General features: G+C 36.0%; 1 protein-coding gene across 4 annotated transcripts in view; it reads left to right on the top strand.

Moving 5' to 3' along the window:
• Positions 1-19,586, top strand: part of MMP16 (matrix metallopeptidase 16) — a 202,164-nt gene that overhangs the window by 117,363 nt on the left and 65,215 nt on the right. For all 4 annotated transcript variants that reach the window (XM_067290264.1, XM_013956914.2, XM_013956915.1 and 1 more), the window contains exon 5: positions 17,802-17,963. In XM_067290264.1, the coding sequence (XP_067146365.1) occupies positions 17,802-17,963 (162 nt within the window). The remainder of the gene's footprint in view (positions 1-17,801; positions 17,964-19,586) is intronic.

Below are 19,586 nucleotides of genomic sequence, written 5' to 3'. Positions count from 1 at the left end.
TGGCTATCTCCTTCTACTTTAGTTTAAATAATTTTCAGAGTGCATAAGGGCACTATTATATGACTTTTTATGGCTGAGTTTTGTAGAACAGCTGCCAAAAGCTATTTCTCATATAAATGAATTTTAAGATATTTTGAAAGAAAAATTCAAGTGAGGGTAAAATGATACTATCACTAAAAATATCCTTTCATAAATATTAGAGCACTGACCTCTAAGAAAATGTTTTGCTATTTATATCATGAAGGGTTAATAGGTATTAGTGGAAATTTGTTTTGCAAATTTAATAAGCTATGCACTTTGGTGTGTTCATATATACTCTTCTGAGGGAGATATAATCCTGTTAGAATGGAATACATTGGAATGGATTGGAATACAATGGAATACAGTCAAGACAGAAAACCAAGGAGAGTTTATGACTGCAAAATTTGTGCAACATAAATGAAAATTATGATAAATATCTTACCAACAAAAGTTTTCTGTAGAATTTTGGTGACTCCTAGTTTGATTATTTATGTGATATGTAGCATGGGTCATGAGGTGATATATGGCTTTATGTTATAGCCATTGTCTAAACAAAAGGCTTGTGTTGTAACCCTAGAAATAGCGCTGTATGTGCAGTTGATCTGTATATGCAGCGTTGCTATTTGTCTATGACTTCCAGATATCAAACAGGGCAAATTCTGCTGATGATCTTACTGCATTAGCTTACATCTAGGAATCCTGAAGAATTGTCCACATTTTTTTTTTGTGACTGGACAAAATTTCCAGGTGGAAAAAGAAGACAAGCATGCCATTTGGGATTGACAGGAAGAAAAGAGTTACAACTCTCTTAGGCTCCCTATCATCCTGAGCTCAGTCTCAGAGCACTGAAAGGCAGAAGGTTGAAAAATATATTTATGATCTTAGCCATGAGTCATTTTTCCCAGGTGAGTGTCTTTTTTTTAAGGTTCATTGCTGCAATAGTGCTTCGATAGTCATCTTCATGTAGTGTAGTTAGATATCCAGTAGAAGAGTAGAGAGCCTTGGTGATAGATTTTTTATCTTTATTTTTAAATTAAATCTAGCCCCAAAGGGCTGATTATCTCTGATTCCTATTCTATTATTCTAGAGTGATTTGAAAAAACAGACCAGCTTGGTTATTTAGCAGAAAAAATGCCAATCTAAGATCCTCTTGAAAAGAACTAGCCTCATTTTTCACCATGTACTGTTCTGCTAATGAAAACAATTTGCATGCCTCTACTTCAGAGGAGAAAAACAACTTCTTGAAATGCTTTAATAAACTGTTGTCCTTTTTTAAAATAATTTTCATTCCTAATTTGTTCCATTGGATGAACACAAAACAAAGAAAAATATAAGGAAACAAATATAGATTTAGTATTCTGAGTATGGTTATTCCAAAGTTACTTTCTATTGACTAGTTAACTGCAGTTGTATTGTGGATTGGTTTTTTTATTTCCTTATCATGCTTGCTTGATTTTATTATGTTTTGCTTGGTTTTAATAATGTCCTAGACTGAAAGGACAGTTTCCATAGAAATGTGTCATCTCTGCAGCTCAGTGCTGCTTTCCTTTGTTCTTGCTCCAGGGGTATGTTTTCATGGATCACAGACCGCTCTTATCAATCATGTTCTGGGGAAGAGGTCTATCTTTTGGCTCCTCCCTCACTCTGAAGGCTGAATAATACTCTTGTAGGAGTAAACACTGATGGGCCTGTCACTCAGAAAAAACCTTCTGTCACACAATTAACACTAATAGGCTCTCTGAAACTTGGTATTCCTTGGTTTTAAGAATGCCTTGTAAGCAGAGTACAGCTGGTATCTTAACTCTAGTCAAGCTATATAGGAGAGGGTTGTGCTGGAGGAGAAAAGGGTTATTTTTGCAAAGTAGGGAGATAGCAGTGTTCAAATACTTTGAACAAAAACGTTTGTATACATTGACCTGTAGCCTTCCTCCACTTACCCTTCATGTGTTGCTTGTTATTATATGACACCCACTTTTCAAGGCATTCTATGGGAGCAGGCCATTTCACTTAGAGCAAGCCCCATTTCCCTTATGGTCTGCCTATCTAGGCTTTATTGTGAGATTAGTGCCTTAGCTTTGTAAATTATCTGGGACAAGATGCTTGCTTCATGCAGCTTAGGAAGTACCTTGCACTGCTAGACAGCTTCATTTAAAACTCAGTTATGGCCCCACTTGAGAGCTATGGTAGATGAAGAGGGAGTGAGGAGACAGGGTCAGAGCAAAGAAACCTTGAAAGTCAGACACTGTGGAGGAAGAGCAAATTAGAAAGGATGGAAAATCATAGGAAAATATTTCACAGGGAACAGAGTTTAGTCTAATGGCAAGACAAACGTACAAACCAATGTGTACAATATGTGTTCATAAGATATAAAAAGTGAAAAGTGTAAATAGGAGATGAGAATAAGCAACCTCAAGTAACATAAGCTGCTATTTGAAAAATCCAGCATTTGTTAAGAAAAACTTTAAATATTTATTTTCTTCTGTATTTAAGTGCTGGAAGGAAAAAAAAAGAAAAACGGAAATGAAGAAATTTGATTCTGTCAGGCTTGAGGCAAGAGAGAGATTTCATCATTCCCATGACTCCACTCCATTTAGGTGATATAAATCACCTCATTTTTGGGATGAAAAATTTATAGACACTGAATGATGGATCTAAACCTAGGAAAAGACATTGACCTTTTGCTGAGAGTGGCAATGCTTTGGAGATACGGTGTTGTCAAAATCCACAACAAGAATCTATTTCAAAGCATCTTTTCAATTGCAAATATTTCAAATCACATTGATGAAATTCAAAGCCATAGCCTATGTGGTGGAGAGCTGCCTCTATTGTAAATTTTCTAGCTGCTAGCAGAAAAAAATCCTCTACTATGCCCAGTCCTCCTGCACTGAAACTGAAGATAGTGTTCTTATTGGCTTTAACAAGGCTCTCCCACATATTATCTTCATCTGGCCATATTAAACCTGCAGCTTGGAAATTTTTTGCTGTACTCTGAGCTGCAATCGAATAACAGGTTGAAATATCGGATTGTGGTGGAATGAGTAGTGTGCTAGGTTTCTGGTAGATCTGCTTTATTATGGAGCTGCTAAGCCTCAGAGCCTTTAGCCTCCTCCCCCCCACCTCCAGGTTACTGCAACATGATGTACCATATACATTCAGAAAGTCTTATAAATGAGATGCTTTCTCTGTCATGAGACACAGGTGATATCTGTTTCTACTTATATGCTCTCTATTTTGCTCTGTTTTTGAGCAACAGGCAGTCTATGTTAATAAATCTGTGTAAATTTTAAATAACATCTGCTGAACATAGAAGTTTGCTACCAGAAAAAATGTAGGGTATATTCATACAGGAGCACAACTAGTGGTAGGACTTATCTTGCAACTCTGCCATGTTACTGGTATATAGTAATAAAATCATAAAAAATTTTGCTAGGCCAGTTTTCATATGTGTACTTCAAAAAACAGAAATTACAAAAAAAAAAAGAAACATATAATATGTATAGTACTCACTAGATTTGCTTTCCTTGCCTTATTCCTATGATTGAAGGTAGCCTATGATCCTATGACAGAACTTCCTATGAGAAATAGAGGAGGCAATATTTGATCTAAGAGCTGCTTAATGCAGTCTGCGTAGTGGGGCTGCTTATGAAGTGATGGAGCAGAAATATAGCCCGTATTATAGAAAAACTAGCTGGTGGATTTGGGGGGGTGGTGTTTGTTTGTTTGTTTGTTTTTGAGGATATGTGTTGTATCCCTTGTAAAGCCTTGGTGAGGACGAGAACTAATCTCAACTTAGTCTGTAGTCTTCTCAGGAAATTAAAAGTGGACAAAGTCAAATGCTAAATGAATCTCAGACCTTTCACCATTTCTGAAGTCAGACCTAACAGAGGGGCAGATGAGGAGCCTGAATTCACTCTTCTGTACAGTGAATTCAGAGAAAGCTGGCTGTCTTTAGAAACCTGTGAAGCTGGTATCCTGACTAGTTCTGCTGGTAACACCAGGGGCCATATAATGGATTGAGTTTCTGTAACGCCCTGATATTCCTTGGCAGCCCCGACCCATCAAAGCCAGGTTCCTAACTAGTAACTGTGCTCAGGAGTTTCATCTTGGCAGATGGTGGCAGGGAAAGGGAGAAAGGGTTGTGAGAGTCTTTGCAGGTTGTAGTTACTGCTACCTGCCTGTGGAATGAAACACGGACCGTTCCTATCACTTGGAACTGATGACTGAGATGTGTCTGTTCTTCCTCCTCACTATTGCCTTACATATTTTTCATCAGTCTTGTTTCCCTGGATTTACTGTATGCTTTATTATAAACATAATTCCCATTAAATATAGAGAAGCTTTCAGATGGAATACTAAAAATTATGGCAGAGTAAACAGAGCAGAAAGGAAGACTTTCAGAGAGTAGGCCATCATGGATGAAGATACATACACTAAGTTTTAATAGAGAGTTAAATCCATCAGTAATACACTAATACACATCATCATATTTTCTGGCTTCTTAATTTACATATTTCCTTTCTTTGCCTGAGAGTGTACATTTTTGCTATCTGTCAGAAGTAAAAGCCTCTAACTTTTGTTCTTGCCTCTATTTCAAAAATTGCACTGGTTTATCAAAACTGATTTCAAATTGTTCTGGTTAAATGCATTTAAGTCAGTTTAACCCTGGTTTGAAGCAGTTTGTTTTTCTGGTAAATTACTGAATGCATCTAAACCTATTTAAATAAGTGTTAAACCACTTTAAATGGAGAATGCACTAATTTAAATAGGTGAATTTGTGATTGACCTAGTTCCACAAGTGCAGCTTTTTAAAACAGAACAAGATTTAGAAGTAGCTCTTGGGAAGAAAAAAGTTGTCTTGAAAGCTTAGACTTCAAGCAGATTAGACCTGATGCTTAATGTACCTATTGCTAGCTGAAGGTCTGACTATAGAACTATTCACACTGTGTCTCCCAGTGGCGGAAAATATTAGGCAAAAGATAAGTATAAGCTTTCTTTAGATAAACATAGTAGAACAGTAGTGGTAGTCTGATATTCTTGTATTTGTATTCATATTTACAATATAAATAGGAATTAAAGTTAAGTGCATGAGTAAAAATTTGTAGCAAATTTACCATGGCAGCTACTGCACCATACTGAAATTCTGCAGAAACTTGTTCATCCATTCCAAAGTATACATAAGAAATAATAGCAAGGGAAATTTTTACATTCGATAGGCACCACAGAAGTAATAGATGTTTTGGTGTACATTTACATTTAAATGCAATGAGAATATGTTTACAGGGTGCTTACATTCATGTAGACTGCTGTGCTTTGGGGAAAACAAAAACAAAACTCTTTTCAAGGATTTGGTAAATTTTTGTTAACACTCCGCATTCAAAAACCTATTCAAGTTTTGCAGACAAAAAAAAAAAAAAAGCCTGTCACTTTGTACCATGCAGATTGTAGATTGCCAAGTAAAAGCTTTTTGGACTTCATGCAGATACAGCATCTAGTGGAACATACTTCAGCTCTAGTTAGTGCATAGATTCTGCTGTGCACACTGTGCTAGCAGCCAACTACAATTTATGAAAATCCTGATCTTTGAACTGCATAGATCAATTTGTAGTAAATTTCCTTTGGCTGCCAGTGTGGTTGACACAGTACAGCAGATATACGCTGCTGGAAAGACAAACCAGACGAGTTCTGAAAACTAAGTCTCTTAAGGGAGCCCTGTGTCTGAAACAGTGCTCGTGTCATACTATGGTTAGGCATAAAGAAAGCTGAGTATTTTGGATTAAAGGAAACTTTGTATTACAGTATTAGCATTCCTTTCATTTCATAAGGCATAGTGCTCTTATTTAATTGATTATATATTTTTAATCAACTCTTATCATACATTTATCAATATTGAATTTGAGCTGTAATTAGGCTGTGCAGCCTTGCACTTGTCATGGACTTGTTTTCTAGTCCTGTACTCCTAGGATAAATACGTAAAAGCAGAATGTCTTCTCTGAATTTGTATTATATTGCATATATATTTTAAAATATTCACAGAATTGCCAATATCGAGTCAGATCACAGGTTCTCCTAGAATATATCCTGTCTCCAGTTAGGGCTATTAGCAGATACCTAGGGAAGAGGATAAGAGCAGGGTAAGCATATGGCAATAAAACCCTAGCATACTCCCTCCTAGCTTCCAGCAGTCTGTGGCTCATTGAATTTCTGAGCCAGAGGCCATATTTTTTGTGTTTAATAGCCTTTCAGGGATTTCCTTTCATGAATTGGTGTAATCTTTTTTTGAACCCATGTAAGCATTTAGTATCCACAACTTCCAGTGGCCATGTGTTCTATAGTTTAAGCAGATTTGTGAAAAACTACATCTTTCTGAGTTTTGAACCTGCCATTTATAAACTCACTTTATGTGCACTAGTGCTCATATTATGAGAAAGTGATTCCTTATCACTTTATCTATGCTATTCATATCTGTGTCATTCACATCTCTATCCTATCTGTTTCCAGAATGAAGAGTCCTAGCCTGTTGAGTCACAGCTTTGTTTATATGTGGTTGTAAGGTGTAAGCACACCTCAAAACATTGTAAGCACAACCTATATTGTAAACTGAATCTATTTCAGTGCAAAATAAGACAATTTCCAATATTATCAAATTTGACAAAAAACAACTCATATTTATAGCATTTCAGAGTGATGAAGATGACAGGATAATATTTGAAAGAACTTTGCAAGTAGCAAATGCATGGAATAACTATTATTCTTTTTATTTCAGTTTTCGCTCAAATCCAGTTTAATTCTATAGTCAGCTCATACAGAGTTTAAACCTGGGCATGTCATGAGATAATACTTTCTATTGCTAAACCTCAAGGCTTCCAGAATTTAAAAAGCAAACCAGTCTTTGCCCGACAGTAACTGCATGTTTTGCTGATAGACCTACATAGAGTAATCTGTCCTCAAGCTTCCCAAACCCTCCATGGATGGTACCTGCTTGGTGTGCATATGCCCGCCTGTTGTCCCATGTCCAGTCACATCAGGATCTTGCATAAAATGGTAACTCCAAAACATTCAGTGTCTGCTCTATAAAATGTGTCCTTGAAGGTATTAACAGGGGATGTAAAGCTGCACTTGAGAACAGAATGACCCCTTCAGTTACTGAAGAGATGGAAAATGTTTAAAAAACAACCATAAATGGCCCTGGCTTGTTTGCGGAGACTCAGTCATTAGACATAGGACTGTACAAGCACGAGAAGAGGATCTGTCTGCTAGACCCCATTTACTGGCTAGAAGCCAGACGATGGAAAATATTAACAGTTGGCAAGGTAATGAGCTCATTTTTTATGGCTTTTTTATCTGGCTTTCATGGAACGCCCTTTCAGCTTTGAGAAAAGCGCTTCGTTTACATCTCATTAAAAGGGAAACCTGTTAAACACTGGTGGTCAGTGAAGGCAGAGTCCTGGGGATGAATCCAGCCCAGTGTTCTAGATGTGTGTTTAGCTGACTGCTTTTAGTATATCCCAGGGGCTATCAATGTGCAATATCATACTTTCAGCTTCCTTCTTGGTCTAAAATTAACAGTTGCACCATTATGCAAACTCCAAGAGAGGCTGTGGAATATGTCAAGAAGGAGATAGACTTTGCAATTAAAGCAATGGAAATGCAGGTTGCTAAGCACATCTTACATTGTGCTTTTAGTGTCTGTAGAAGTGAGATGGTTTTTACACTGCAGCTTAATTGCCAAACAGAGATGGTCATGATGCAGACCACAGACCAAAACAACGGTATAACTTGACCCACCAAATTGCATATTGCTTCTGTCATAGTGTAGGCAAACAACAGAGACCACTGCAAATCTATCCAGAGTGCTTTGAGAAGTTACAAACTCAGTTATCTGTTCAAACTGCTGTTGGAGGTTATTTCCCGCCTATCAGAGCTAGCAGAATAAACTTCATGCATTTGCCATCTGCCTTAGTTCACTATCAGCCAGCCTATCTTAAACTGCTAATGAAAAATGTTAAAACTAAGCTGGCTGACTTTGCATGGTAGCAAATGAGAAAAGTCCACATTGTCATTTCATCAGCTTTACTGATGAGGAAACATCTCACTGAAGGCAGAATGGACCCCTGCAGACAATTTCTGCTGCCACTGCAGCTAGATTCACAGAAAGACCACTGACCATGACTTTTTTTTTTTTTTGGTTGAAACATGTTTGTTAAATTTATTACTAAGTTGAAACTAACCATGTTTCCATCTTTATTTTATTTTTTTTTTCCTGCAGTGTGCTAGGAAAGAGCACTGGTAAGGTTTTTTTTTTTTATTCAGGCAAACAGATATACACAGTATGGGCCAACCTCTTCATGATTATATTCATGAGCACCCAAGCTTTCTATGCACATGATTACTCTTTGGAAATGACAAGAAACAAAAAAGGCACACCTCACATACAACAAATATATAAATCTAGCCTTACCTTACCTTTCCTCCTCTTAGGAAGGAACTTAGCAGATTTTAAGTCTGCATCTAGAATGTGAGTTAGCTTCACGTGTTCTTCTACATGGCAGAAAGTTATATGGAAAAAAAAAAAAAAAGGATTTAACATAGTCCAGTTTTTTTTTCTTATCCCCATGTATCTTTTTGTAAATGTTCTCCATCATCCGACAAAAAGGCAATATTTCAACTTTTTAAAATGTACTCTATATAAATAATACTAATAACACTAATGTTAATAACAAACAAACTAGTTCAGAACTGATGAGATTTGACACCAGAGACAGTGTTTTAGGTTCTCAAAGGATTACTTGCTTTGGAGAGCATGGAAAAATCCATACTCTCAAATATGCCAGGTTAAAAAAGGGAAAATTATCGTTATAATCACAAATAAGTTCCCATAAAAATCAAAACCCATTCACAACTGAACAAAAGCCTGATAAATTAATAGCTTGAAATTATCTTTTCCAGTCTGATCTGCTAGTAGAAATAATTTAGGAAAAGGAACTAGGAAAGGAAAACTGTCTGTGAGTCCTCTCATAATACCATTACATGGAAAGTGGCATTTCTCTTATTTGTAGCAGGCACAGGGCTTGGCACTTCAAACTCTCCTGTGATCCACAGAGATCTTAGAGTCTGCTAGGACCATTTTGTGAGGACATTTTCCCAAGGAAGCAGCTTTGAGGAATCTGACCCTCAGCTTTTCCCCATAGACATTCAATAGAATATCATTTTTTCCCTTCCCTAGCTTTTCAGATGCAAACAGAATCTGAAAAATCACATTCCCATTTACCATAGATGTTCTCATGATTTCCTGTAAATGAGACAAAATTTTACAGTAGTTGCATGCTTCTTTATCTATTAGGCAGAACCTGAATGGATTACGATTGCAAAAGCTGAATATGCTACAATCAATTGTAAGCTAATCCTAAAATATAATTAGAAGGAAATACTATGGAATCATATGTCTGTGGAAATCATATGACTGTGTTAGTAATAGAATATGACCTCCTATTATGAAGTCCTGGAAGATTTTCTGACAATGTCTGTGTTCTAAAGGTTTGAAAATAATTTGTGCATGAAAACTTTACCTTGAAAATTCCTTCACTTCAAAATGCTCAAACTATAGGTTCTTGAGGCCAGGGTCTTTTAATCTATTTTTAGGCTCCTTCCTAAGTAGCTTGGGTTTCAAAAAGTGCTGAACAGCTAACACCACTGCCTGGCAACACCTACAGCTAAAACATCAGGTTGGGAAAAAGATAAAAAAACAGATCGAAAAGGAACAATCTAAATTGAAAAACAAGTTTTAAAAAGTGGAATGAAAAGTAACAGGTTTGTCTCTCTGTGATCTTCTCTATATATATGAGCCCCAGTTTAAGTTGCCTCATATGAATATGATATATCATGAATATGAATATGATATGATATACACTTGCATTAGGTCTCCCTTTAAGTCCACAGCCTTCTTAGAAAATATATCTGCTTTTCAGATCAGAGAGTTTGTAATGATTGTTTTTTTCTTCTCCTAACTTTGCCATTTAGGACGCTAAATTCCCAGTTTTGTTATCACTTGTCCAAGAAAAAAATATAGGCAATTCCATCCTGGCATTTTTTCCTTAATATAAATTAAACAAGTAAAATAAAAGGTGGAGAAAGAACTGTTCTTATATAAAAACTTCAAATATATATACAACATGATGTTATTTTATCAAATGTACATGTTAGGTAGATATAACGATAGGGTCAGAGTGATGATAACCTATTTTTGATGGTTTTAGTGTGAGATAAGCTAGAGGTTAATACTCTGAGTAGTTTAACTGACACTGGGTAAAAATTCATCTCTGGAGAGAGCCAACACAAGATTTATACATAATTTAAATTGTACGTAAGTTCTGTTGTGGGGATTTCAGTTATCTGTAGTCCCCTTGCTGATTTCTGCCACATAGCAAGTTACATCTATTGTGAATCTTGGCAACATAGCTTTGACCTTCCTCCCAGGAGTTACACATTTTTCTCTTTATAGTAGAATACTTTCTACTAATATAGTAGGGCTTTAAGGGAAATGGAGAAAAAAAAAAGAATCATTCCTTCAAAACAAGAGTAGCCACAACTTTAGCATGCCAGCCTTTTAGCTGAGTGACTTAAAAACAAAACCTACATTTGTAGTCATCAAAAGCAAGGATTTGATTTTACTATGGGCACATGCACAATGAAGGTCCTTTCACTCTTCTCATCCCCCAGCCTGGCACTCACTCAGGAGTGGTAGGAAGTTGTCCATTCTCTTCATGTGAATGATGCTCAAGGACAAAAGCGTGGAGGAAAGCTGAAAATTGCATGATGCATGCTCTTTTCATATGCATATCCAAATCTTCAGTCCCAGCTTGTGTTCATTCTCATAGCCTTCAGAAAGGAGTTTTAAATACTTCTCCAGCTTATTGTTCCCACAGCAACAACTAAAAACCGCAACAAAGAGAAGACAGGAAAGAGTATAAATAGATAAGACTGGTACAGTATTTGCAGCATTTGCAATTGCACTGAGCCTACTGGAAACATAGAGCAAATGTTATTTAGCTTCCTAATTATTTGCAGTGTTATAAGAAAGACCATTATATTTTTAAATCTTTTTGCTGGTGTGAGCTTGCTGGAAGAGTATATGAAAATCTCCTTTCCTAGCAAAATGCAATATTGTGATGTAATTTAAACTTGATTTATTTAAAATATTCAGTATCTGAAGATGACCATGAACTCACTCAAAATAGAACTTTTCAATCTGTTAATTGATATGGATTTATTACTATCTGAATGCAAATGCCATTTGTGAATAGTATGCAAATTCAGTACAGGACGTGAGTGCTGAAGAAGTTAATCCCAGGAGCTAGAGATTCAGTACAAGTGTGGATGTTCTTAGGTTGTCAGGCTCACTGTTGCAGCAGGGGTTCCTCAAAGTGTGAAACAAAGCCATGAGCATTATATTTGCAGAAGGAACTCATGCCACCATATCTACACCTCTTCTGAAGAAGCAGCCTGCTCTAGTGTGTCCCTTCTCTCCTCTGGGATCATCTCCAGCTGCTTCACTTCTCACTCTTTGGAGAAGTTGGTATTCACCAGTCAGAATAGTCTGTGAAACCTTTCAGTAGTAGATTGTGGAAAAAAAAGAAAAAAAAAAAAAGGAAAGATCCTTACATCCTTACCTTTTTAGAAAGAAAAATAAGAATACATTAAGTAATTAATTCCACCGACTTCAAGGTATTTACTAGAAAGCTGTAGAATGAACTTGGTAATAAATGTTAGCAGTGAGGCAGAAATTCTTACCCTATTGCATGACCTTGCTTTCTAAAACTCATGCTGATCTGTATTATGAAAGAATGCGGGCTCCTTTCAAAAGTCTTTTTAATCAGGTTCCTGACTTCTCCTACATCATGCCCACAACATGCAGAACCAGTAGAATACTGCCAGAAATGACATGCATACCTCTAAACTCACAAGTCCTTAACAAATCCCAGCAATGATCACTGAACCACCAAAAGACAGTCCTGCCCAGTAGGAATATCCCCTTGTCAAATTTCAGGCAAGCAAGTTTAAATCTCACACTAAGCTGTTGCCTGTTTTAAATAGAATAGTTTTTTTAAAAATGTACATGTGTGGGTGTATGATAAATTATACACAGAGTATATAATTTGTATATAAAAAACTGTCTGTTTGCAAGCATACACATACCAGTTAATCAGTTTGCAAAGATTTTAGTGTATATATTAGTGTAGGTAATAATAGAGTGGAAAGAAGTATATTTTTATGTTCTTCTCTTTTTTTGCAATGGAAAAATGGTTAAATGTATAGATATAAGTTGTTGAAAAATGATCGTTTAAAATACTGTGCATACAAAATAGGTTCAGTAAGTTTAAACGGAAAATAGATACATTATATATATTATACATTTTTATTTAAAAAAACAAAAATATAGTTTTTACTCTTTGATTTTCAAAGCTACTAAATCATCTCAGCTCCATCTTTTCAATAAAATTTCCTCCCAAAATAACCACAAAGCTACCAAATTTCAGTGATAATGACAAAAGTTTGAGATAACATCAAGCAACTGCATATGATTCCTTAGACTGGAAAATGTGGCACATTTTGGGGAGTAAGAGTATGCCTATGATTCACATTTAGGTCCATCTATGCTCTCTATATACAATGTTATATATTGTGCTTATGTAATAGTGTACCTAAGTATATGCTCAATATTGCTGTGTTGCAATCAGGTCAGAGAGAGAAAGAATCTTCCTTTTATCACTGACTGTTGAAATAGCATGTTCAAAATTCTGTCCTGTCTGCAAATAAGAACAATAACAAAGATATATAACTTTTTTTTTTCTAGATGCTATGTAGCAGTAGGAATCTTATTCTAAACTTTGCAGAAAAAGGTTCAGACAGTTGAGATTAGCAGCTTTGGTTTGGTAAGTGAATAGTAAGAATGAAGTGAATAATGAAAATGAAAACTAAATACATCAGACACGTTCATGGACAGTACACGTAATATTTTCTGATGAACTTCAAGCTTCAGTACTTTGGAGTACTTACTGTCTTGTAAGTATTAGGACTGCAATAGAAGTCTTTCTTGTACAGATTTACATTTCAGCTTCATAGGGATTTAATCTGATATCATCTGTCTGCATCACATGAAAAATGAAGTGGAATAATAATAATCTTTGAAAGAATAACATATGTTTGTATAGAAAACAGTTTTGTAGTTTTTGAGTTTGTTTGTCATTTAAAATCCAGCTTCTAGGCTTTTTTACTTCTCTCTGGATGTGAAAGTCTTCAGATTTGAGGTCACATGGCATTTAAGTGATGGACAGCTCTTGAGCTCAGTGTGTTATAGCAGTTACTTGTCAAGGAGAAGAACTAGGTGACATGCGCTGGGGTGTCATTTAGAGCAGCTCCAAAAAGGTGGCCAGGTGATGAATCTAAGGGCTGCTAAGCCATTAAGATATTGCTTTTCTAAATTAAGCTCACATACCATTTAAAACATTCTGAATGTCTTCAGAACTTGGATTTCTTAATAGCTTGCTGTGGACAAACATATTAGCACTGTTTGTCTGGAGACATGAAAAATAGTGTATGTATTAGCTGCAGAGAAAGGCTTCTACATGCACCGTGCTCCACAGTGCTGGCTGTTGAATATTTGATATATTAATACATATTTATATTCTGGAGTTTGGCCAGTGATTGTAAAGTCAGGCAGATTTAATGCCTAAAATAGTTCATAGCCTCAGAGAAAAGTGTCAGTATAAGAATCATCATTTTCTCTTGGTTCCTTACACACGGTCCCAGTATCTTTTTTTTTTTTCCTGTGAAACACAACCTGAGATAAAATAAGAAAATTAATCACAATCTGTTTGAGCATATACCCATTTTATTTCAAGTTCATGTGCTAGTAACACAGAACAGAGATGCACACATCTGGACCTATTGAAATATGATTCTCAATATTTCTCTACTACCCTATAGACACATATAACAAGATGTAACTGAGATTATCACACTGAATATTCACCATTGCATATCCTTCAGTGGCAACTTTTAGTTTAAAAGCCATCATAGATGTAGTTTAACTCCCGGTGCTCATGGCTTGTTTAAGTTTTTGAGAGAGTGCTTCATTTAGCCAAGTGGACTAAAGTATATGCTTCTGCTGGGATAATGGATACTCAAATATGGAATGATTTGGGGCAAGCATGCCTCTGCTCAGCCTGGAGACAAGAAGGAGTGCTCTTAGGGTTATCCTTCTGCACTGTGGATAGCCAGTTGAGACACAGTACATTGCAATGCTGAAGGCAAGTCAGCTCCTCAAAGTCTGCTCCCCAAAGCACAGAGGGACTGAATGATTGCTGTCAAAGTGGAGAAATCTGATTATATGAAAGGGAAAGAGGATACAGACTATGCCACTAGTGAGTCCTACCTGCACTGGTCTTACATGACACATCTTGAACTGGTTTAAACCTCAGTTTCCACTGTAATAAGTTATTTGGGTCAGTTTAAACTCAGGATGCCCTGGGGACAATCATGACTCTTGATGGAAATTGTGTTATGAATAATGGGGCTATTTGACTATAAGTAGAAAATATGTTCCCTGTTAAATCACTCTGTCACCCCAGGCAAGACTATTCTCCCAGCTCTTTCCTGTGACCTTCTCCCTCCCCCTTGTCCCTTTGTGCCAGGGGCTGCTCTATCTTTGCATTCCTGCATTTAATAGCTCCCCTGATGGCTACAAGTTGCATTGCAGAAAGTCGAAATTAGTTTTCACAGTTCTTCTGCCTTTTTCCCTTTGGGGCTTAAGCTTTAACTAAGTCTAGTGGGGCCAGGCAGATGCTGAATTCCTTTTTTCAACATAATCACCCCCACCCAAAAGACCAGGGGAAAAAGACAGACTAAGAAACAGCAACCCCCTGTGTAACACCGATTCTCTGATGAAGTCCCACTATAGTTTAGAATTACTTTGGAAGTACTCTACCGCGTGGTAAGTATCTGTGATCCCAGAAGGAACATATGCTAGTAGATGATAGTATGTTTTATTTATTTACCCTTTTCCTGTGTGGTTCACACAGCCTCAAGGTCAACAGAGAACAAGAAATGGAAATTCCTGGGGATCTTTATGCTCAATGGGGACTGATAACCAGAGGATTTATTGTTTCCTCTTGCATTGCATGACTGGCACAAATAGAGGTTTGAAGCAGACTCTTCCAAAACTATTAACTACAGCTTCTTAAACGTTTAGAAATTATAAAAAGCTCAGTTCTCAACCCCTCCCTTCCTTTCTACACCCCGACCAATTGAGACCTCTTGGACTCAATCTTTGTACTGACCAGCCTAATAACATTGACAGAATCAACTTTTTATTAGTTTAAAATTATTTAAAACTGGTTTAACAAGTATTGTGACCAACTTATTAATACAATTATTAAAGCAAGGACTTAGAGTGGTTAATATTCTTAATTATGATGTTGGGAGCCTAAGAAGGCAAGTTTGCCTTTCTCAAGATACAAAGAGCAAGAGAGTTACATCTCAAATATATAAGTTAATACCACACAATAAAATGTTTCATTGTAATAAACTTGGGTCAGAACTTGAACTTTTATAAAATGCAGAAAAGAACTGCAAAATAATGTAAGATATGTCACAGTACAGTAGTTATAGTACAGTAACATCTTCTCCATCTGTCTTTCAATCTAAAGTCTACCATTTTTTTAAATGATATTAATTATTCCCCTATGGCTGCAGAATGAAAACCATTACAGAGTTGCTCTTGTGCATCACTTCCAAGGCTGAGGTTAGCTATGTTAGTTGTGGATTATTCATATGAGATTATGTCAAGATCAGCTCTGGCTGGATATGGAAGAGCACATTCAAATATCAAAAGCATTCCTCACAGGGACAGTCAAGCTCTTCAGACCTGTTACTACAGTGCATTGAGAATCCACTTTACTGTAAGAATAACTGCATCCAGGAAAAAATATTCTCGTGAAAATATTTCATCTGGAAACCACGTAATTACAAGTGATAGGATAAACTCTTCTCATTTTTGGAAGCATTTTAAGTCACATTAATTTTTGAAAGACATAATTTTTCTGCACAACCATACTGCATAAAAGAGCTTAAGCATTCAGTTTTCATATTTCTGGATTAAGAACCAGAAAAGGCAAGAAAAGACTCTGTCAACTAAGCACAGAGTTTTAGCTATGACTGTTTCCATGTTTTCAATCAAACATTTATTTTACAAACACCAGCATGGCTCCATGCGTCATGAAGACGTTTACTGCCAAATGTTTCCCTTTTCATATGTACTTGGGAGAACGTTTGTTTCTTCATGTCAGCAAAAGGAAATAGTTGAAAAATTGAAATGCTGTCAACCATGTCCTCAAAGTTATATACATGTATATATATGTAAAAAAATTTTGCTAAATCCAACTTTTTTGTGTTATTACTACTAATATTATAAAAGTACTAGAATTTCAGTGCATGATGTGTCTGCAGTGGAAAATAACTGTCCACCTCCAAAGAATTTACAAAACATAGGATAAGAGTTAACTCTGAGCATTTTCTTGTCCCCATGTACTATTAAACTGTCTACTAGACCACAGTGTGGGCTTTACATTTTTACACTTTTTTACAGTTTTACTTTTTCATTGTTAATTCTCATATTTCAACAAGAAGCCATCTACTGCAGGTGGGACTCATTGCACCTAACTCCAGCCACCTAGAAGTTAGGTGTTCAGCATAAGCTAGTGATCTCAAATACTTTTGTAGTCAGTGTGTCAGGAACACACTTCCAGAGGATGATTCTTCCCATCCTTAGATAGATGCCTGAGATGAACATGAGCAATAATTCTGGATGTGCCTCTCTCCCAGTGGCTGGAACCGTTTTCCTGATGTAAAACATTTTTCCACAATCTCGTTATAGGACAGGTTGACCACAGACAGAATCTGTACAAAAGACTCTTAGAAAAATAAGCTGAGCTGTCTAACTCTTAGATGAATAAAATTAGATAAAATGAATACCATAAAAGTCCAGTTCTGAAACCTTTACAGAAATAGTCCCATTGATTTCAATTTGTGTTGGCTTCTAAGAGTGCTATAATTCGACTGTCAAAATTTCTAATTTTTTCCAATACCCTGTAATAAAAATGGTATGTTTGGAAAGGAATAATGAAAAAGTGAAATTAGTCTATAACATGAGTCGGATATTTTATTGTTTAGATTTCTGTAAATCAAAAGGCTCTAATACTTATGTAAGTAATTACACATGTAAGGGGATTACAGAATGAAATAAATGTGTCCTATTTTGAGAAGGATAGCATGACACCCAGATTTTCCTCATTAGAATTTCAGTAATTGTGATTCAGAAATGGACAACATGTACAAGTAATCAGCAGGGGTCTGATTACGAGCAGTTGGATGACTAAGGTTCTCTACAGACTTTGTCCTAAATAGGTAGCCCTCAGTTTATGAAGTTTACCACACACATAGCAGGGATATTTGCCCTTTGGAACTGAAGACTCTGTCTTGACGTAAGCATTTTCACTCAGGCTCATTGCAGCATCAACCCAAAGTCTAAAATTGCACATAAGTCTAGATCTGAGGTATGACACGGGAAAATTGTTGTTGCTACAACATTATCCTTATGCTTCATTGTACAGCATTACTTTGTAAAATTCAAATTCCATGAAAATGTCTTTCAAGTCCTCCACTTCTGTTATTTCTATTACTATGCTTATGGTTTCAAAGATTTTTTCCCCTTCTTGTTTCCATAGGAAATGATCTGTTTCTAGTTGCAGTGCATGAACTGGGACACGCTCTGGGCTTGGAGCACTCTAACGATCCCACTGCAATCATGGCTCCATTTTACCAGTATATGGAAACTGACAACTTCAAACTACCTAACGATGATTTACAGGGCATCCAGAAGATATACGGTATGTCATATTTTTATTAAATAATTTCAGGTTCTCATTTTAGAATGCATTTGAGAATCTCCTGTCCACTCTACTTCCCCAAGAATTTGTTAATGTAGACTTTGTCGGTCACAATCCCAAAGGCCTAAAGAAGGCCTTTTTTTGTGAGAAAGCCAAAGATTACAATGAAGCTCTTTTACTTTGTTCTTCAATGTTCACAACTTGCATTTAAATTTGCACTCAGCTAGCATGGCAATCTTAAATATTTTAAAAGGCTGTAAGGGAAATATCTGCAAAGGGATCTCAAACTATTAAAATATTAAGAAATGCAGGTTTTAACCATAACGATCTTATTTCCACAGTACTCCAAGCTCATATAACTGGACAAATTGATTGCTTCTCAGTTTATCAGTTATAATACCAAACAGTTCCCTGGGCAGAGCAATTCTGTGGTCCCAGAAAACCCTTTCTTGTGATAAATATAAAAAACTGATCTCAAGAGAATGTTATTACCAGACCAAGATTTTGAGCTACACAGGGGGAAAGAGTCCCACTTCTTTAAAATACTGTTCTTTTGTTTGTGTGGCCTAAAATAAAAGACGCATTTGGTGTATATAAATTCTGAATTCGTTGAATTCTTTGAGGAAACAAGGTAATTGGAAATTCAAAAAACAAAACAAAACAATAACATTAATCTGATCTCAGGCTGCATATTACACTAACTCCTATATTACTCTTCCTTACATTTCCAAAGACATCTTTTTGTTCTTGGTTTTAAAGACTTTGGTTCTTCAGTTTTCTGTTAAATAGTCTGGGTTTTTTAATTGTTTTTTTTTTCTTTTCTTCAATAAAAAATCTTTGCTACCCATATGTTAATGCCATGTATCCAGTACATATCATTTGGAACTGCTATGGTTAATGTTCCCAATTAATTTTTCATTTGTGTTCAGTTTGATATTCTTTTTTTTTTTTCCCAGTCTAAAAGTTTGAGTGGTTCTCTCAGTGTTAAATTAAACATTATCAGGGCCATTCCTTCCTTATCTTTGCTGCTATAAAAGACATCTATGTTGTTGCAGAATTACTGTATCACTGATTAAAACTCTGCAACTTCCATGGAATGTTTTATATTAACAAGCTTTTTAAAATATTATATTAACAAGTATTGATACACTCAGTTATTTTCATAAAGCTTGAAAAGCTTTCAAAATGTTTGGCTGGTCAAGTTTTGTTTGGTTGTTTTTTATCCTATATGCTTAGCTGGAGAGGAAGGTTTTTTCTCGTGACCTCATAAGTTGGTAGTCTAGACTTGAGGGCTAGACAAGAATACGTTGTCCATACACTAACCACTAAGCTCTAACAGCTGTGAGCTATACATTAGGAGAAATGTGTTACCCTGGGGAAGTGATATCTGACATCACCACCAAATGGCATATGAAAACTTTGGTTTGGATTTAAAATCTTTCCAACATGAGCTACTGCAAACTGATTCCTCTGCTTCTTCTCTTAAAATCAAGAGGTGATCTGGAATCATATGCCTCAGTAAAAATGTCATACCTCTTAAAATAATTACTTTGGTCTGCAATAATCCTCAAAACACCATGATTAACTGTAAATTATAAATGTCACAAGCCTTAAAATTATGAA

This window comes from Apteryx mantelli, chromosome 2 (assembly GCF_036417845.1).
Source record: "Apteryx mantelli isolate bAptMan1 chromosome 2, bAptMan1.hap1, whole genome shotgun sequence".
Classification (NCBI taxonomy): Eukaryota; Metazoa; Chordata; class Aves; order Apterygiformes; family Apterygidae; genus Apteryx; species Apteryx mantelli.
The sequence above is the reverse complement of the archived record's forward strand: the minus strand, read 5'-3'. Positions and strand labels throughout refer to the sequence as shown.